The sequence below is a fragment of the Gallus gallus genome, chromosome 3, assembly GCF_016699485.2.
Source record: "Gallus gallus isolate bGalGal1 chromosome 3, bGalGal1.mat.broiler.GRCg7b, whole genome shotgun sequence".
In the NCBI taxonomy this organism is placed as follows: Eukaryota; Metazoa; Chordata; class Aves; order Galliformes; family Phasianidae; genus Gallus; species Gallus gallus.
The window spans coordinates 39,699,835-39,717,623 of record NC_052534.1 but is presented as its reverse complement, the minus strand read 5'-3'; the positions used below and the strand labels follow the sequence as shown (position 1 = coordinate 39,717,623).

At 39.2% G+C, this 17,789-nt stretch overlaps 1 protein-coding gene across 1 annotated transcript in view; it reads left to right on the top strand.

Annotated features, from left to right (window-relative positions):
- Positions 1 to 511: 511 nt before the first annotated feature.
- NUP133 (nucleoporin 133) overlaps positions 512 to 17,789 on the top strand; it is a 30,185-nt gene continuing 12,907 nt past the window's right edge. The window contains exons 1-19 of the mRNA XM_419576.8: positions 512 to 752; positions 1,768 to 1,886; positions 2,641 to 2,744; positions 3,683 to 3,790; positions 4,768 to 4,899; positions 5,807 to 5,977; positions 6,389 to 6,544; positions 6,666 to 6,736; positions 7,317 to 7,464; positions 8,728 to 8,875; positions 9,729 to 9,886; positions 10,933 to 11,024; positions 12,916 to 13,079; positions 14,598 to 14,692; positions 14,798 to 15,022; positions 15,911 to 16,033; positions 16,462 to 16,561; positions 16,760 to 17,002; positions 17,404 to 17,537. Coding sequence (XP_419576.6) covers positions 565 to 752; positions 1,768 to 1,886; positions 2,641 to 2,744; positions 3,683 to 3,790; positions 4,768 to 4,899; positions 5,807 to 5,977; positions 6,389 to 6,544; positions 6,666 to 6,736; positions 7,317 to 7,464; positions 8,728 to 8,875; positions 9,729 to 9,886; positions 10,933 to 11,024; positions 12,916 to 13,079; positions 14,598 to 14,692; positions 14,798 to 15,022; positions 15,911 to 16,033; positions 16,462 to 16,561; positions 16,760 to 17,002; positions 17,404 to 17,537 — 2,679 coding nt within the window. The 5' untranslated portion in view covers positions 512 to 564. The remainder of the gene's footprint in view (positions 753 to 1,767; positions 1,887 to 2,640; positions 2,745 to 3,682; positions 3,791 to 4,767; positions 4,900 to 5,806; positions 5,978 to 6,388; positions 6,545 to 6,665; positions 6,737 to 7,316; positions 7,465 to 8,727; positions 8,876 to 9,728; positions 9,887 to 10,932; positions 11,025 to 12,915; positions 13,080 to 14,597; positions 14,693 to 14,797; positions 15,023 to 15,910; positions 16,034 to 16,461; positions 16,562 to 16,759; positions 17,003 to 17,403; positions 17,538 to 17,789) is intronic.

Genomic DNA, 17,789 nt, shown 5'->3' with positions numbered 1-17,789 from the left:
CAGACATTTGATCCGGGCATTTTGACTGGCAGCGGTAACTTCTGCCCTGTTTGGTCTCTCCAACACAGATGGAGTAGCAGCAGCAGCTTCTGCCCCTTTCAAGGTCTCCACCACAGCTGGACTATGAGTGGCAATTTCTAGCCCGCTCGATCTCTCCCAACACAGATGGAGTAGCAGTGGAAACATCTGCCCCGCTCAATCTCCCCAACACAGATGGACTAGCGGTGGCAACTTCTGCCCTGTTCATGCGACACTAAAATCTAATTCCATAACATTAGTAGTGCATAACTGTTCTGCTTTCCCAAACCGAGCCTTTAGCATTACCACGGCAAAAAGAACTTTCTTTTATTTCATTTACAAAGGACATCGCCCCGCACGCACGTGGAAACCCGAGAGGGCGACCGCTCAGCGGTCGGTTGCCGCGGGGTTTCCCCGACTGCAGCGCAGGGACTGCCTTCCCGCCTAGCCGGGCGCAGAGCGGTGATGTCATTCACCGGCGCCGCTCTTCGACGTCATTCGGCGGCGCCAGGCAGGAGCTTCTGCTCTGCCTCCCTTTCTCCAGCCATGTTCCCCTCGGCTCCCGCCTCGCCGCGGACTCCCAGCGGCTCGGCCCGCAGGGCTCTGGGCAGCGCCGCTCCGAGCCCCCTCTCCCGACCGGGAAGCAGGAAGAACCTGGCCGTGGTGGCGGCGGCGGCCGGCTCCCCCGGGCTCTTCTCCCCGGTGGCTCGGAGGAGCGGCTCCCTCTCGGCTCGGTGAGTGCGACTGAGGGGCGCTGAGCCGTGTGTTAGAGTCTGGGCAGGGTGCTCGGTGCCGCAGTAACGGTAGCTGTTGGTAGAGCTAATCAGCAGTCGGGCTGGCGATGGAGAAATCCTAGATAACACCGCACTGCCAGCGAGCTGTTCCCTCCGGTTGCTCTTACAATCGTGCTGAAGAGTTTAGACGTCAGACAGGTCCTATAAAATAGGATCTCGCCCTCTCCTGGAATCAGTGTGCAAATCAGGCTCTGTTTTCTGTTTTATTTTTGCTTATTCCTTTCTTTTATACATAATTCAGGCCACAGTAAGACTTTTCTGCCTATCTCTAAGCTTGATTTATTTAATGATATTCAGTAAGGAGTCCTGAAAGGTGCAGGCAGTTCAGGTGTCCAGTACTGTCTGCGTTGTGTTGACTGAGATCTTGGTAGGATATTTGATATCATCTCCCATTATCCAATTCTGTCTGAAGCATCCTATAGCTGAGCATTTTGTGATTCTTGAATGATGAAAACAGCTTTGGGCTACCCTCCTCCCTCCCCCCTTAAAAGGCTGGCCGTTTACAGTGAGAATGACTTCATCCTTCATCCCACGACCACCAGAGATGTTAATTAGTTCTTAGAATTTCCGCCCATCTCCTTGGAATGCAATGAATATGTATATGCTATGCCTTTAAATATGTAGTCTCTGCTTCTCTCAGTGTGCGTGTTGGTGGAGCGATCCCCCATGCATCCATCACTGTAATACCTGCTTGACAGAACTCGTTGGTGTGTCAAGTTACTTTGTTGGTTCTCTCAGCTTTATTCTTGTAGAGTTCAGTATAAAATGCTGCAACCTCTCTTGCTTACTTTTGAACGTGAGGATTCTTCAGGTACCTCTGAAATAGAGGAAGAACAGGAAGCTACGAATAGAAAACAAAGCAGAAACATGAAGAGTGTTGGCATTTGAAGTAGGGGACTGTTGGAGTTCCTGAAGAAACAATAGAGAACTAATCACAACTTTTGTTTTGTTTAAGAGCAACTCCCACCAGAGTTATACAGCATCCCTCAGCAAGTGAGACTGTTAACTACGATGTGAAAGCTTTTGGATCCGCCCTGCCTGTTCAGGTGATGGAAGCCCTAAAAAAGGCTGATGGTAAGACTAGGTTTTATCCACTATTTTCCTTCTGAAAGTTGACAAGTAAAAGAAAAGTTAATGTGGTGTTGATGCTATTTAAAAGCTGACTGCAGTGGAAAATGAAATGCTTGTGACTCTGTGAGAATCCAGCGTGCTTAACTGTAATTGCAGTTATAATAATATGAATGCGTGTAAGTATTGCTCAGATACTGTCTTGTGTTGGATTCTGTTGTTTCCTGACCTGGTTGTTCCTGCTTTAAATTATTATTTCTTTTTAATCCATGTGCTCTGAGCCATTGAATTAGATACACAGTCAGTTAAATTAAGCTTCAGCTCATGTAATGATGATAAGACCTGTGGATGAAAATGAACAGAAGCGACAGCTTTATTATCGGTTCTAAACCCCCCAGTAATGGAAACTGTTCTCTGAGTTCATTAAATTACTTAAGCTTTATGTACCTAACAGAGATAAGAGGAGCCAAGAATGTATAGCTCTATAATAGCTTTGTAAAGTTCTTCAACTGTTTTAGCGATGATTTTTATCTGCAAGAATTGGCAGCTTCTAGAATCTCAAAAGTTGAGGATTTGCCAAATGGATTTTTTTGTACTGTATTTAGTAATTTGGTATCTTAAAGATGTGGAAGATCTAACGTGCCATTTAATTTTGCTGCAGAAGATACTCTTTACGTATGAGAGTGAAGGTGAGTTGATTTTCAGCTTTCTCTGTATTGTTGTAAAATATTAACCCTTTAAAAAATTACTTTCTGTGTAGCTGATGACCATCTGAGCGTTCAGGTGGATGAAAGTGGATGGGCCTGGCTAGTCCATAAAGAGAGGCTGATTATTTGGAAGATTGGTCAGTCTCCTCTTGCAAAGGTAAATGAGAGACCAAGATGAAAAATGTGTAAGTTTGAGCTAGTTGGACAAGTTACCCGGTTGTGTTGCTTTAAATCAAGTCTTCTTTGTAACTTGAAGTTTGCCTCTTTTCCACCAACAGCAGCGTTTGATATGACACCGTGCTAACAGCAGTAATTCAAGTTTCTGGCAGATATTAACTGCTTTGTATTTCTCACTTCATTTCTAATTGTCACCTCAGCATCCGTGTGAAACTTTTACCTTTTAATGTGTTAGCCTTGATAAAGTTTATTCCAATATTTTGAAACTAGTTGGTACGTCACACGTTGGTTTAGACACTGTGAGAGTGACTCTCAAGTGAGTTTCAGCAGCGTTGAATGTAAATTTTGTTTAGTTTTTCTTATGTCAAGAAAAATGTTTTTCTCTGGAAACGCTTTTCTAGCGGCAGCATTTCAGTGTGTAGTATGTATGGTCAGAGGAACCCTGTTGTGACAAAATCAGTATCTTCCAATTAGTGCAACATCCGTTAATTATAGAGATTCTGCTCCTAATGTCAAGCATTCTGGTACTTACGGAGGTTTTTACAGGAATTATTGTTTTTTCTGATTGATATGTCATTTTTCTTAAGATAGGAGAATATTGTCCCTCCTCAGGCTTTCAAAGAATCATACAGTCATAGAATGGCCTGGGTTGAAAAGGACCACAATGATCGTTTAGTTTCACCCCCCCTGCGATGTGCAGGGTCACCAACCACCAGACCAGGCTGCCCAGAGCCACAGTTTTCTCAAGTGCTTTCTGTTTAATTTATGTTTTATATGTTTTAATGTGTTTAATTAATAAACACATGCGGTGTGCAGCTTGGTTTAAAATCAATTTTTGTCAGGGTCAACAGCTGTGGAGTCTTTGTGGCACAGGAGTGAGTTCTTACAGTCTCATATTTATAATTGCATCTCTTACAGTTATCTCTGTGCAAGGAACTCCAGCTGCCGCCCAGCGACTACCAGTGGAGTTCCAGTTTAGCAGCTATATCCTGTCTCGGTTCTTCAGGTGACGCACCTTCTCTGCAGGTGATCCAACTTCTCAGAGTTTGTGCTTAAAAATACTGTGGGACCAACTTTGAATATGTTCCATTTTATCTGGTGTATTTTATTTCTGTTTTTTAATCTATTTTAAAATCGTGTACTTGTTATAACATGTATCTTAAAAGTTAGGATTGTTGATTAGTGTTAAATATGCTTGAAATGAAGTCTCTTCACTGTGTGCCCTTTACATATTACATAATCAGAATACTTCACAGTTTCCATAAGAATTACTTAGCATGCTTTCTCAACTAACGAAGAGATAATTAGTTAACTAACACCTGGGCATTCAAATCTCAGTCTATGCAGGTGCAATTGAACTGCATGCTAGCTGAAGAAAAATATGTTCAGCTGTCTTTTTAATTCTGGGTACACGTAGCTGAAAAGCAAAAACCAAGCACCTTCCCCTCCCCTAGTCTTCAGTAGCAAAGCTGACATTGGAAGTCTCTTGCATCACGCTTTGAATTTGGTGTCTGGGTGGTTTTCTAAGTCAAGTCCTAATAGAGTCACACGGTGGCCTTATGTCCTTTTGGAGGAAAGGGCAACTGTCTGATTTCATTTTCTTATTCATCACTCCAGATCAGTTTCTTTATTAAATTATAATCTCTTTTAAGTCATCATCTTGGCATCTGGAGTTCCCCACTACCTTTTTCATCTTGCAGCTTGTCTTGTACATTTTTGCTTTTCAGTAGCAGACTGAAGTATCAGAAACACGAACCCATACAAGCTATTATTAGCAAAATAAGCAAGTATAGCACTCCCTGCATGGATTAAGATATGCTGCAGAATCATTTTGCTGTTCAGTGTATGCCTGTGAATGTGCATCCCTATGTATTCACTACATTTTCATGCGTGAGTCCCTCACAGTCTTGTTATCTTGTTATGTAAAATAGGATGCTGTAGGTAGAGCTGCTGTCTGATTGTTTTTGACTTGCATGTTATGATTATCATTTTCCCACTTCAAGTCCCTGGCAATAATGGTTGCTACCAGCGAAGGTTCTGTGCGCTACTGGCCCAATCTTGCCCATGAAGGTTCCTATACTGAGACTTTCACAGACTTTGGAGGCTCTCTGTGCAGTTTCCTGACAGCAGTGAAGGTACAGTGCAATAGATTTATATAAAAGTGCTGCTTTACTGTGTCCAGTTTTCAAATGTCAAGCTGAGGAAAGCAAAATCTTCACGTTGAATTCTACATTAAAACTAGGAGTATTAGAATTAAGAACTAAAGGAACCATTTTAAGCCAACGATCTAATAGTGTGTTATTAGATATTAGTCCACCTGTTGGTGGGCAGACTTAATCTGTAGCGTAACCTTCATATGGTATGAAAATTAGGTAAAGTTTGTTCTTTTAGTAGCCTCCAGGCTGTGGCTATGTGGTGGTATGGCAGTGCCACTGTCTACGCTGGTTAATTTTTACAGGGTTGTTATTTGAAACAAGTTCATGAGATGGAATGAATATCTGTCAGTGGTCAGAACCCATCTTTCAGTTTAGATTCTTTCAAAGGATATAGTACCAGTACACATAGAGTACTGTGATGTGATCCAGCACGTAGTACATGGAGACTAGCAGATCACTTCAGAAGCATGCTCCTGACGCAAATTCAGTGTATGAAATGAGTTTCATGGGTAAAAATGTGATGCTGTCAGAGCTAAGTGAGTCTCTTCTGGTACTGACTACCAGTTACGTATTTGGCTAAGTGCTAATTTTTAGTATTTCTTAGAAACAAAACCAAAGCAAAACACAAACATTTGAAAGCCCCACCTTTTTCCAATATCTGCATATGACATGTTCTTCCCTTGTATGATGCTCAGCTACGTGTTTGCTAATGCCCCGTTCAGATGCATACGGAAGTATAGAATGTTTCTGTTAATGCTCAAGTGATATGAATGTCTGGTGTTTTGTTCAGTCCTTCTCTTCACGAGTTGACAAAGAATTTCATGACTATTCGGTTACTTCAGGAATGTGCTTTAAACTTTTTGATGTAATTCCTTTTTTTTTTAAGGGAGGAAGCTTTATTTTATCATCTTCCCGAGGCCAACTCGTTCGACTGATTCCGGATAGTTCTGGCAAGATTCATCAGCATGCTCTGCCGCAGGGTCAGGGCATGTTTTCTGGAATTGGTCGAAAAGTTTCTTCTCTTCTGGGTATATTATCACCTGGAAATGATGCTGTGGTAAGCCTGAAAAAATTCAGATGCTAATCTACTTCACTTTCTGTCTGTGCTTTCTAATCTCAGTGTTTTGGAAAGGAAAAACACAAGTTTGCTCATGGGTGTATGATGTCAAAGAAAAAGTAGAATAATCTTAATGATTTTATGTTACATGCTTTTTTTTTTTTTTTTTTGAAATTAAAAAGGCAGACAGCAATCAAATAAATGTGTATGTTGTGTATTGGAGAATGATTATTTATTCCTTACATCTGAAAAGAAAACAGCTTTAAAGCAGTGTTTCCTGGGGGGGTTTGCAAAGCCTTAAAGTGACACCTCTTGTTCCAGTTTCCAAATGAAGTCATTTTTGAATGGACTGAATGATACAGATCAGTGTATCTTGTAGTATCAATATACCTTTTTCTATTTTAAATGCAGATTTCTAGTGTTCTTTGGGATAAAGAGAGATCAAGCTTTTATATGCTAACAAGTTCAAATTTAAACAAATGGGAGATTGACAGTTCATCAGAACGGTATATTCTCAGCTGGGATGTCAACAGAATCCTGAAGGAACACATTGCAGATGCAATTTGGGTAAGAGCGAACTCACTGGGGAGTTTTGTTTGGTTGCCTTAATAAGCAACCTATTTTTGTATGGTTTTAAGCCAGATACACTGTAGTTTGTTTCTGTTCTGTTTGGGTTTTTTTTTTTTAGGGTTCTGAAAGTAACTATGAAGATATTAAAGGAGGAGTCAATATACAGTATATGGATTTGCAGCAGAATCGGTAAGGAAATACACTTCATCTGGTAAAGTAAATCAAAAGTTGCATTCTGCTTTCTTGCAAAATCTTTTTCTTAGAAACTACAATTTAATTTTACTTGAGTGCCACTGTTAATAAAATAAGCATGTCAGCTAACTCAATAATCATAGTATGAAGCACGGGATCAGCTTTCTAGTATTATGAATCTTTACCTAAGAATAACTTCTCTCGTTTTTTTAATGTCATTTTTATTAGGCTTTTGTAATACAAAGACAGTGAATAGCAAATGTAACTTTTATTCCAGCAAATGTAGAAAATGTTCTGTATCTCTTGTATTTGATTTAATTACATAACATTTCCATAACTGGATTGGTTCAGTTTTGCATTGCAGTATGCATACTTTTATTAAAACAGAATGGAAGAACAAGGAGCTTGCTTTTCTGAAAGAAGGTAGTAATTTACTTTCAAAATATTGTACTACTGTAGAATATGGAAAATATTTATTTGTAATTGTACTTCACTATCTTTTTTCTGAGTGATAGAGGTCGAGCAAGTGAAATATTTAATAATCACCTCTACTGACGTGATCCCTTTTGTTGAATAGTGATGGGCTGGTGATACTTGCTGCAGCATGGCATCCTGGAGATCATCCATGTCTTGTCTACTATACTCTGATAACCGTAGAAGATAAAGGCTTCCAGATGTCTGATGATGTTGTTGTGGAGGTCACACAGTATAATCCATCTTTTCAGGTATGCAAATGAAAGCTCTAAAACTGAGCAAGGAGTGGAAGTAAAAGCAAAAACAACAGAGAGATCACAGAATGACAGAATTGTAGGAGTTGGAAGGCACCTCTAGAGATCACTGAGTTGAACTCTACTGCTAAAGCAGGTTCCCTACAGCAGGTTGCATGGATTGTCATCCGAATGGGTCTTGAATATCTCCAGAGAAGGAGATTCTACAACCTCTCTGGACAGCCTGTTTCAGTGCTCTGTCATTCTGACAGTAAAGAAGTTCTTCCTTATGTTAGTGTGTTCCTATTTCTGCCCATTGCCCCGTGCTCTACTGTTGCTCACCATCGAAGAGAGTCCACCGCCATTGACTTCACTCTCATATTTAAGATAAATATAATCAGTACTGAGATGATCTCTCAGCTTTTCCTCGTAAGGGAGATACTCCAGGCCCTTAATCATATGTTTTGCTTTCCACTGGCCTCTTTCAAGGAAAGACCCTGAAATGGGGAGCCCGGAACTGGAACTTTTTCTCGGGAAGTCAAGGGGGAGGGGGGCCCACAAGCCTACTGCCCCCCTGTCACGGGCACAGATCTATCTAGGTAACTCCGTGACAGCAGTATTGCAGATGTGGCCTCACCAGGGCAGAGCGGGGAGTCTGTACCTCCCTCAACCTTCTGGCCACACTCTTTGTAATGCATCCCGGATGCCTTTGGCCTTCTCAACCACAAGAGTACACTGCTGGCTCGTGGCCAAGCTGTTGTCCATGAGGACACCCAGGTGCTTCTCTGCAGAGGTCATTTCCAGCAGGTCATCCCCCAACGTGTACTGCTGAATGCAGTTGCTTATTCCTCCCCAGATGCAAGACTATGCTTGCCCTTGAATCTCATCAGGTTCCTCTCTTCCCAACTCTGCAGACTGTCCAGGTCTCTCTGAATGGCAGCACAGCCTTCTGATGTGACAGTCGCTCCTCCCAGCTTTGTATCATCAGCAAACTTGCTGAGAGTGAACTCTATCCATTCATCCAGGTCACTGATGAAGATGTTGAACAAGACTAGCCTCAGTGCCAATCCCTGGGGAACACTGCTAGTTATAGGCCTAAAATCTTAAACTTTAGGGCAAATGTAAAGGATCCTTTTGGGTCTGACGTTTTTTGTCATCGTTGTTTTATCTGTCCTGTTTAAAAGAAAATATAAGTTTAATGCAACTCTAGATCAGCCTTAAATGTTAGGTTTGTTTGTTTAAAGTTTTTTCTATGACACTGTTCATGTGTAATTCTTCCAGTCTGAAGAGGAAGTAATGTGCTGTCTGGTGGTCCCAGATTACTTCAGCCATGCTGCTTACATTTATAAGGAAGATGAGGTGTTTGCTTGTTCCACTGGAACTGGAAGAATTTCATTACCACAGGAGAAAATTTTATTTGGCTTTCAAGGTAACATGCAGGGAAAAGTGTAATGTTTTGTTGATGTTTTTTAATTGAATGTGTTTAAGCCATTACATTTCATAGAGAGTAGAATGACATTTACACTCCTTTTTCTCTTTTAGTCTTCCAAATTGAAGTTTTTTTAATAGTTATATAGGGAAAAGACCAAAATGACTGGTACTGATCATTCTACAGTATTTTAGATGAAGTAAATCTATGATCCTGATAACTGAATCATAGAATCATAGAATGGCCTGGGTTGAAAAGGACCATAATGATCATCTAGTTTAATTCCCTCTGCCACGGGCAGGGTTGTCAACCACCAGACCAGGCTGCCTGGAGCCATGTCCAGCCTGGCCTTGAATGCCTCCAGGGATGGGGCATCCACAACCTGTCTGGGCAAAGCTGAAGGCCTGGGAATCTTCATTTTGTTTTGGCCTTTTTTCTTTTTCTTCCCTCCAATGTTCAGTTTTCTTGAAATTGGCTTTGTTTTGAGGGCCAGCCTGTCTTTCATTGTAGGTCTTTGTGCCAGGTGTCCAAGTACACTGTCCTTAATGTTCAGAGGTATTTTTCAGTATGAAGCAGAGATCATTCTTTAGGTAGAGTTTGAGCTACCAGAATCTTGATGGGTTTTTTGGGGTGGGGTCTTTTTTTGTGTGTGTTTTGTTTTGTTTTAACTCAGCGGGACATGGAAACATACATCCTTAGTAGCAAACAGTATTCATGGCTTTTGTAAGTCAGGTGTAGTTGTCAGAATTACTGTTGGTCGCTAACATAATTAAATCTGTTTTTATGAAACCGTGTCGTATTTTGTTCTTAGCATTGCCTTTGACACAGCTTTATTCCTTTGTCACCATCTTAGGAGACAGCATTTTAGGAGCAGGTTCCTATACTAGCCTCCCCATCTTCTTTGTCAAGAGAAGTGGACTTATTACCATCTTATCCAGAGAAAACATTTCTGTGCTTCCTGAAGACCTTGAAGATTCTCTGTCCTCTTCCGTTGCTGGACCAATAAGTGAGGTAATGGTTGAAAAGCAAGAACAGAAACAAAATGTTTTTTTCTGACTGTTAGTATTATCTCTGTGGAAATCCTAGCTTTTTGGGGGGATTGTTTTATTTCTTTACATAGAGATTTGAATACTCTGAATCGGTTTCCAAAATTCAAGAAATTTTACAGTGTTTGTCAGTTTGGGGAAGGTGTTTTTTCTCCCTACCCCTTGTGGGATTTTTCTCATAGGTATATTACCGGGTGTCACTAAGCCTGGTAGAATGCTGAGTACAAACTGTAGAGACTGGAGATTTTGCTCTCACTTTTCTGTCAGGATGATCCCTGAAGCCTTTTCCTTTATGTATGTAAAAGACAGCGTTTTCCTATTGCATTCTGAAAAGCTTGGGGTCTAAATGGATAAGTGCTGAATGTTGTTTCTGCTCTTATATGTGTTTTTGTTTGAATACAGCCCTGCTGAAATGTGTGTGATAGCATTTTTATTGCCATTTTGGGCACTGTGCATTTAGTAAGCTCTTAAATACGTCAAATATATTGTCTTTAAAATGTATAGAGAATTTATTATCAGGATGCCCCTGGAATAGGTGGGAAGAATGGAAAACCTTGCTAAAATAGAGAACAGGAGTGATGTTGATGGGCTAATAGTGAGTTTCATTTTTTTACTTCAGTTGGATCACCTTTTTAAATGTGTTACCATGAAGTAGTGCTTTAATAGAAGATATTTGTGACAGTAGCTCCAGTAGAACTATATTTTTCTTACTGAGTTAATCTCTATCTAGATTTGTCTGCAGTTTTTGTGGGCAGTAGAACTTACTGTTGCCTTGTTGAATTCTGTCAAAAACATTAGTTTTGAATGCCTAAAACATGTGTACATATAATATATATATATACACACACAGACTTACTTTATTGTAAGGTATCTTTTGGGTTTAACAAACACAACTGCTTCCAAGTGGCACTTTTATTTTGTATATATATTGTTATGAAGAAAAACAGTTTTAATTTCATAATGAAGCTTGATGTTTGTCTTTCATCTGGAATACTTTCTCTGTGTTTTAAGAGCCCTGCATTTGATCCAGCCAGTAGGCTAGAAGTCGTAGCTCAAGAAGATAAGACAAAGCTCCTGAAAGCCGCTTTTCTACAATACTGCAGGTAAAAATTGCACTCTATCTTTGAGACTTTGTTTGCTATTCTTGAAGGTTCATTGGTACTTGAGTAGGAAGTTGTCTTCGTAAAGGTTTACTGTTGTGCTCCTTAGCTAACAATGGTTTTAGTGACACATGCACTTTGTTAGAATAGCACAGGTGCATCACTTCTTCATTAGCTCAAGATGTATGCTAAGAAGGAGCAGACCTTATACTTGAATGATATTGTTGGCTTTGTGTAAACCCTGCAGTACTCCTTTAGTGTGTGTATATATGTGTGTGTATATGTGTGTGTGTATATATATATATATGAAGGAGGAAGAGGATAGATGAGAAGATGTACGGAGATGCAGGCTTGGATTAATTCTATTTAGAAGGGATTGTTTTCAGTATATATTCATTACTGCAAAGCAAATGAATAAAAACACTCTTAAGACTAATCTCTGTAAAGAATCTTAAGACTGGGAAAGAAGCAATTTAAGAAGATGATTATATAAGGGATTCAGCGCATAGAATGAAGGATATCAAAATAAGGTGTAAACTTGCACAGAACTTAGGAAACCTCAATAACTCTGAGAATGTGAACAAGGGACTGGAAACAGGATCAGAGAAGTCAGGAGTAGTAGGGAGGACTGTGTGAAACAGCTTGAAAGTCTAATGTTGTATATAACCCACACATATATAACTATATAATATGACCCAAAAGGGTTATATTTACAAAACTAGAAGAAATTAATAGTTTGGTTTGCACAACATCTTTTACTGGAAAAAAATGGCATAGGAACTGAGAGATCTTCAGCAGAACAGCTGTAGCTGTGACCTGCCCAGATGGTAAAGCAATTGATGTAGAGCAAAGCTGTGCAGCGCATGGAAATGTGCAAATCCACATCGTGCAGAGCTGTGCGTTGACCACAGTTGACCTTACAGATCTTGTGGTCATTGTATGGGATAGGATGTTCTGTGGAATGATAGAGTTGATTCTTGCACTCTACTGGCTGATGGCAGTTTGTGGTTTGATGGAGGCAATAAAGCAGCACATACATCCCTTAAAAACGCATGTTCTTTGGAGAGGTGAAGATAGAACTTCCTTCCCATGGGAGATGTAATACATCCTAGTTTTTAAAAGTATGCTTTACTTTAGTAAACTTCTGTTACATTTCCGGATACAATGCTGATTTTATTTCAAGACATTTGGCTTAGGCAAACATTCGTACAATATCTGATTAACGCTAAAAGTATAAATGTTTTCCAGTTAGCATTTTGGAATCACAGTAATCCTTGGTTGAGTGCGATAATTTTTAATCACAAAATCATCAAATTGATGCTTTTTGTATGCACTGAATGTTTCTTACATGCAATGCTTCAGTACATTATCATACCTTGAAAGCTGAAAGAACGTTTAGGCGCTTCCTCCTTACTCTTTATTTACTGACCTGAAAAGAAAAAGTTTCTAAAATGTATAGAGAGTATGAATAATGTATTATAACATTTGTCAGATTTTTGAGAGCTTTTACTGTATTGTCACTCATGGGAGTGATATCTTGTACTGTTGCAAGGATTTCACAGCAAGCAGTTGATCTTTGGAGATCTAATTATCGATGACGATCAATAAACAGAGCAAAGGCTGAACCTTTTTCTCTTAATAAGAATAGGGATAATAAAAAGTAACTTCAAACACTCGCTGGTTATGCTTTTTACTTTTAAAGACTGTGCAATCTGCTTACTTTAAAAGAGTCAGAATACCTTTTATCTGTGATTAAAGACAGCCCAAACAGTGTTCGATATTTATAGTCTAAAATACAAAAAGAGTATCTCAAAAGGTGCTACAAATTGAGTTGTTCTTGTTCCTGTAATCCTATCATTTTTATTTCACATACGTTGTATTTCTCTCATTTCAGGAAAGATATAGTTAATGCTCAAAGCATGGTGGTTGAACTGTTTCCAAGTAACGCAGATGTGGATTCTGATGCTGAACTGGATAGGGCAGTGACTCAGATCAGTGTGGATTTAATAGATGATTACCCTGCCTCTGATCCAAGATGGGCTGAATCTGTACCTGAAGGTAAGCAAAATGGCTGATCTGTGAAAAACTGCTTATAGCGCTCTAGGTAAAATCATAATTTAATTTCCAAAGAAAGCAGAAATGTTTCCTCCACCTCTAGATGTATTTTCAGAAAGGCAAAAAGATGTACCTTATGAGACCGCCAGATTAACTTCCAGTCTACTGTGGTTAGTTCTGGACTTGGTATAGTAATGGAAACAGCAAAGAAAATGGGCGTTTCTGAGGATGGGACTTTCTGCAAAGAGCCAGTGGTACCACTTGAGTATTTCCATAATTCCTTGAGTAGATCTAAATTATTTTCTGCAGATGAATGTGTTAAGAAAAATAAGAATTTGTTTGCTTGGGCTTGACCCTTTGTTAGCATGGCTGTACAGTTTCTGATAGGTTTGAATCCTGGGTTGGGTAGAGTTGGCTCATCTCTCTGGTGCATTGGTATTAACGTCTGCTTGAAAGAGAAATCTATTTTGAAATGTTCTGCTATGCGTAAAGGATTAAAATAGAGGCATTTTAAGAGAGAAATATCCTTGTTCCTGTTTCTCTTTTCTTGAACAGTGTTAACTTAAAGCTGTCCCCAGGACCTCGAGGCAGCAGTTGCCAGTTTCTAACCAGTCTCACTTTCAACTGTGTATACTAACTACTTACAGAAAGTTACATTGTCAGGCATCAAATCCTTAGTATTTTCTGAATCTTACTTTCATCTTTAACTCAGCAACTTATCTGCACTTCTTACTGGCTAAAGAGAGAAGGGGAAGCTCACTGCTTCTTGGAAATGGTCTTGCTGATCTTGCCGATAGTAATAGTTCTTTTGAGTTTTTTATCTTAGTAGTCTTTGGCTCAAAGCATAAATAGAATATAAGAAAATATTAAAATATAAACTTAAATTTGCCTCTGGAGGACTCTGGTGAGGTGAGATACCTGTGGGAGTGCTCGTGAGGAAGCTTGCATTGTCCTTCCTGACTCCTTGAGCGACCTTGTTTGGTGGATGTGTCAACGTGCTTTTCAGATGCAAGTTCAGTTGAGGAGGAGGAAAAGTAGTGCTGAGTTAGGCCACTGCTTATGTCTTGAAGTGGAACTATTCAGGCAATGCAGAGACAAAGCTCAAGTCTGAGTGCCTGTAACTGTGGACTTTATTTTGTAGTAGCTGTGGTCTAGGGCATTTAAATTCAGCCTTAGCCAATCTACTATGATGATTAATATTTTTATCTTACTAAGACTTGAATAAGATCATAAGCTGTTATTTTAGCAGCATAACAGATTCATGAGTGCTTTGAAACAGTGCCGATAAGAGATACTTTATTGCTTCTAAAGGCTTTATTTTCAACTATGATAGGAGTTCAAAAGCCCCGTTAAAATCAGCAGTATACAATGTGCGCGCCTACCTTTAAAGAGAAGTGCCGGTGTAGTAGCAGTACAGAAACTTATAGAAAAGCATCTGCATCAGAGGAAAAGAAAAATAGTGATCTTTGATATGAAGATATAAAGTGTTCTAAGACTTTTTAAATCTTTTTTGCTGTCTAGAAGCCAGTGGTTTCAGCAACACATCCCTCATTCTTCTTCATCAGCTAGAGGATAAGACAAAAGCTCATTCCTTCTTCATTGAGTTTCTTCACCAGGTAATATATACTGTACTACTTATATCAGCAAACACAGAGAATTCATTTTGACTCAAAGTAAAATGGTTTAAAGTGTGGATGGTGTGTTTGTTTGTTTTATAAAAGGTTGGCATATTTGAACGACTGGGCAGTTTTCCAGTACGGGGGATGCCAATGGCAACTCGCCTGTTGCTCTGTGAGCATGCAGAAAAACTAGCAGCTGCTATTGTTCTCAAGAATCATCACTCCAGGCTGCCTGATCTAGTGAATGCTGCTATACTGATTGCTTTAAACAAAAGGGACTGTGACATTCCACCAAGTCTCACCCCTGCAGATATTTTCTTTCGAGAGGTAAGAACAGCAGACTGCATAGAATTCTTCCATTTCTAAATGGCATTGCATGTGGAGAACGCTGGAATGTGTTTATGTATACTTCGAAATGTTTCCTTTCAAAAATGAATTCTACACAATTTCCCTTTAAATAGCAATGGTTTGGTAGTATGTTTTCCTCAATTTACTGCGTGTACTTTTTACGTCCGTACCTGTGAATGTGAGTACTTACAGACTTCCTGTGGAGGAATCAAATTTGTTATGATTTGCAACTAACCTCTGTGGACAAATGATGAAAAAGATGAATGCACTTTTACAGCATATCAGAAAATATGTGCTCATCTGTCGTTTTATGGGATGAACTGAAGAATATGAAGCTTTGCAAGTAGGAGCGGAAGCTGGAATGAGTTTTATCAAATGTTTCTCATAATTTCTTGTCCCCTCTGATGCAAATGTATCCAATGTAGTTCTCAGTTTATGCTGCATGTAATTCATGTAGCCAGTCCTTTAATTCTTCCTCCTTGAAAATAATTAAAAGATTTACACAGAGCGCTTGAGGTTTTTTTTATATGTATTATAATTGTATATATTTCCCCAGTAGAGGTCATTAGTTGCTAAGAGAGGAAAACAAATATGATAGAAAATAAGACTAATTTTGATTGTTTAAAAAGTACCGTTTTTTTTTTCTGTCTGACTTAAGACTGACAGTGAGGCAATTTGTCTATTCTAGCTATTGTTTCAAATGTAAGTTAGTGATTTCATTATCTATGGGAGTAGTTGATATTTTTGGGTATTGATCTGGATTCTACTAACACTACTTTTTCTATGCAACTCTTGTCATTTGGCTTGTAGGTATGAGTTGGGGATGCATGTGTTGGTGCTCACTGCAATTTTTCTTTATATTTTAAGGTGTCCCAGATAGATTCCATCTTTGGATGTTTGCTAGAAGAGGAGGAACAAATCTTGAGAGAGATGCATATTGAGTCAATTGAGTGGGCCCAAGTAGTTGTCAATGTGAACAACATCATTAAGGTATAGAACCGCACCAACTGGAATGTTCTTGGGAAGGGCAAATATTAACGAGTGCTCAGTTTGTGGCGTACATCAGTATGTCTGAGTTTCTGATGTGTGAAGTAAATACATTTTTCATATGCCTAAATATATTAGAACAGAAGAGATGGTCTCCTGCAGAATTAGGGACATTCCTATTCCTCTTTAGCCACTGCTAAAGAGAGTTTGAGAGGCTGCAGTGTTGGAAGAAGTATTTGTATTTGTAGCAAAGAGTGAAGAGTTTGTGCTTGAGAACTGAGATTTCTTGCTCAGACAGTATGTTCCCTTCTGTAGAACTGAGAAGAAAGGCACTGTTAAAATAACACTTCAGAATTATAAAAGACAGTATCTTTTATAATCCATGTTACACAGGTGGATTTTAAAGTATGTATTTGCTTACCTTTAAACAGGATATGCTACAAGCTGCTTGTCAGTATCGTCAGTCTAGAGCATCTTTGTATAAAACAGGAGAGCTTCCAGAAAGAGAGCCTGAATATATTCCATGGACAGGTGAGAAATTACTATTACTAGCTCAGGAATTATTCGAAACAAAAAGGACTTCTCTTGTGGTCTGGAAAACGTGAATTCCAATCTGAATGTTAAACTTATTGCTGAAGTATTGTTGGTTTTGTTTCAATTTTACTTGGCAGTGCTTGGATTCCTTTGCAGGTGAAGTGGTTTTAACATCTACTGTATTGTTTTCCCAAGCATCCAGCAGCCTACGTGCAGCAATAACACGCCAGCATGGAATCATTCTGAAGGTGGTGTATCCTCAGGTGGACAGCAACCTCCGTAGCATTGTGGCTGAACAGGTGGTGGCACTGCTGGATTGCTTTCTGGATGGTTACGTTTCTCAGCTGAAGTCCGTGGACAGACCTGCGGATCAAGAGAGATACAGCAATCTGGAAATGGAATATGTGCAGAAGAGATCAGAACTCTTGTCTCCTCTCCGTAAGTATTGATTGTTTTCCTTTAATGCAAGGTTTGAATGTTCTGTTCGGTGAGAAAACGATGCAAACCTAATAGAGCAAATGGACTTTGTGTATGAATTCTTTGTTTTGTATTTGACTTCTGTATATTAATTACTGGTTTTTATGCTTTAATGGAATATTTGAAAAATGAGAACAGCTTAGTGTTCCTTCTAAGATTGCCTCCATACCTCTTAAGTTTGTTTAGCATTTATCAGAGTAAAAGTTTAATCTTGATTAGTCAAACTTGTTGTTTAACGTATCAGTTGCAGTCACATCTTCAGTGAATAACTGACCTGAAATTTGTTTTCATTTCACTTGGACATCTTTAATCAGGTGAGGATGAACATATCTGATGTAACTTTTCTCTTCCTGGTTACTTAGTTTCCCTGGGACAGTATCAGATGGCAGCTGCTTTAGCGGAGAAGTATTGTGACTTTGATATCCTGGTGCAGATGTGTGAGCAGACAGACAACCAGGCCAGACTGCAACGTTACATGACTCAGTTTGCAGATCAGGTATCTCTGTTCTACTTTTTTCTTTACCTCAGTTTCATTTAAATAATGCTTTATAATAACTTTGCACCTGAAGTCTTTCAAAGCTTTTTTTTTTTTTTTTTTCTTTTAACATGTATGTATTTATGTATATGCATATATTTACACAAACACACAGAATGTTATGTGGAAAACTGCAGCCAAGATTTACTCTGCAAGACTTAATGGAACAATTTTCCCAGAGCTTGCAAAAAAAACAAAAGTCAACAGAAATAT